We start from the raw sequence: 2,071 nt of genomic DNA, 5'->3' as shown, positions 1-2,071 counted from the left end.
ACTGTCGCGCACAAACAGAACCAAAACACAAAATTAAATCCAGGCCTGGTCCTCTCTCGTCCAACACTGTCGTCACTCCTCCGTGGGACTCGGAGACCGGTGAGCGGCGCAGGTGTCGTGTATTAGCATTTACTCCACCGGCCTCGCTCCGTTCCCACGGCTCTCGACCCCGCCCCTCTTGTCACAATATGATCTTCATATTGTTTACTTAGTTTTATTTTATTCTTGTCTTCATCAGATGCTCTCTCCCAGTTGCAAGCTGCAAGAAGCTCAAAACTAAACAAGCCAACAGGTATAATTTTAATGTCTATTTAATTATCTTTTTTGTATGATTGTGAGTGTGACCCTTTTAGCAGTTTGAGGAACCCCTTTAGTGCTGACTGGCTGTAGATCCTGTAGATGTAAAGGTCATTCACTCAAGCTGTGACATGTTAGACATAAACCCAATGTTAACTAAAGAACAAATTGGATATTGAGATCCATTCAATGGCACAAAGGTAGGAGCAGAAGAAATAAAAAACAGGTATATGAATCAATAGGGAACAGCAGTGGTTTATATAACACCAATAAAGGAAAGTTTGTTCTCTAGTAGAAAGAAGTCAGAGTCTGACTGGAACCCTGCAGTTCTCATTTGTATCAAATTGAGATTGGATAATGACAAAGTGTATTTTTATTTGCTGTTTTTTAGATTATACTGAGAAGTGTATGGCAGCATGTCTCGCAGCACAGCAAAACCCAGACCTCATGAGAGATGGTAAGTTCAGACTTACATTTATTATTATATATAAAGTCTCTTATGCTTATCAAGGCTGCGTTTATTTCATTAAATGTACAGTAAAACAGTAATATTGTGAAATAGCACTGCTATTTAAAATGACTTTCTGTTTCAATTTTCAAACGTAATTTATTACTGTGAAGGCAAAGCCGAATTTTTTTAGCAGCCATTACTCCAGTCTTCAGTGTCACATGACACTGACTTAGCAAATTATTCTAATATGCTGATTTAGTGCTTATTAAACATTTCTTATTATTATCAATGTTGAAAACAGCTCTTTAATATTTTCATAGAAACTATAACGTTTTTCAAGATTGTTAGATGAACTGAACAGCCTTTATTTGAAATATAAATATTTGTCAACATTATAAATGTCTTTAATGCCACTTTTGAACTATTTAATGAGTCCTTGCTGAATAAAAGTTATCATTTAATTCAAAAAAATAAATTTTCTTACTGATTGCAAACCTTTAAACAATAGCGTATGTATACATTTTTTCAGGTAGCAGACTGAATAACTTTATGGCTCCATCTGATGCTGCATTACTTCTTGCTGGTGGCCCTCTGCCCCAAGACATCTACGCTCCTCTGACACCCTCTGACATACCCGGTAACAGCTTAAAAAGAATAAACCTATTCAAATTCAAATGAATTTGACTTTTAATAGGAAAGCGACAACAAATTCAAATCTACAGAGAGTTAAATATATGTGAGCTGATAATCAAAATACAGGTGCATCTCAATAAATTAGAATGTCGTGGAAAAGTTAATTTATTTCAGTAATTCAACTCAAATTGTGAAACTCGTGTATTAAATAAATTCAATGCACACAGACTGAAGTAGTTTAAGTCTTTGGTTCTTTTAATTGTGATGATTTTGGCTCACATTTAACAAAAACCCACCAATTCACTATCTCAACAAATTAGAATAACTTCTAAACACGTTGTCTCTGTAATGAGCCTAATGAGGGAAATTTCAAATATATTCATAAATGTGAATATAGACAAATATTAATTAATTCTGACACAAGAAAATGTTAAATATTGCTGGTGCTCTTTATTTTTAAAAGTGTTATGATCACTGTCAGTTTCTGTATATGAAAAAAACTGTAAAATGTTAATTATCTAATTACTTTACTGCAATTACTGTAGTTAGTAGAAAACCAAACTATATTAATATTCATATGGACGTGTTAGGCTATGGTGTTGTTGATATGTATTTACCTTTGTTATTAGCGTTTTTGTATTATGTTTTATCCATGTCACATTGTGAGAAATAACAGTATCTTTCATTCGA

The 2,071-nt window shown here is 33.8% G+C and overlaps 1 protein-coding gene across 1 annotated transcript in view; it reads left to right on the top strand.

The window, feature by feature from the left end:
• Positions 1–2,071, top strand: part of LOC107722510 (proteoglycan 4-like) — a 12,564-nt gene that overhangs the window by 3,868 nt on the left and 6,625 nt on the right. The window contains exons 5-7 of the mRNA XM_016530874.1: positions 239–292; positions 689–754; positions 1,278–1,385. Of these exons, the coding sequence (XP_016386360.1) occupies positions 239–292; positions 689–754; positions 1,278–1,385 (228 nt within the window). The remainder of the gene's footprint in view (positions 1–238; positions 293–688; positions 755–1,277; positions 1,386–2,071) is intronic.

The sequence above is a fragment of the Sinocyclocheilus rhinocerous genome, unplaced genomic scaffold (assembly GCF_001515625.1).
Source record: "Sinocyclocheilus rhinocerous isolate Xijiao unplaced genomic scaffold, SAMN03320098_v1.1 scaffold541, whole genome shotgun sequence".
In the NCBI taxonomy this organism is placed as follows: domain Eukaryota; kingdom Metazoa; phylum Chordata; class Actinopteri; order Cypriniformes; family Cyprinidae; genus Sinocyclocheilus; species Sinocyclocheilus rhinocerous.
This window is presented reverse-complemented; position numbering and strand designations above follow the sequence as displayed.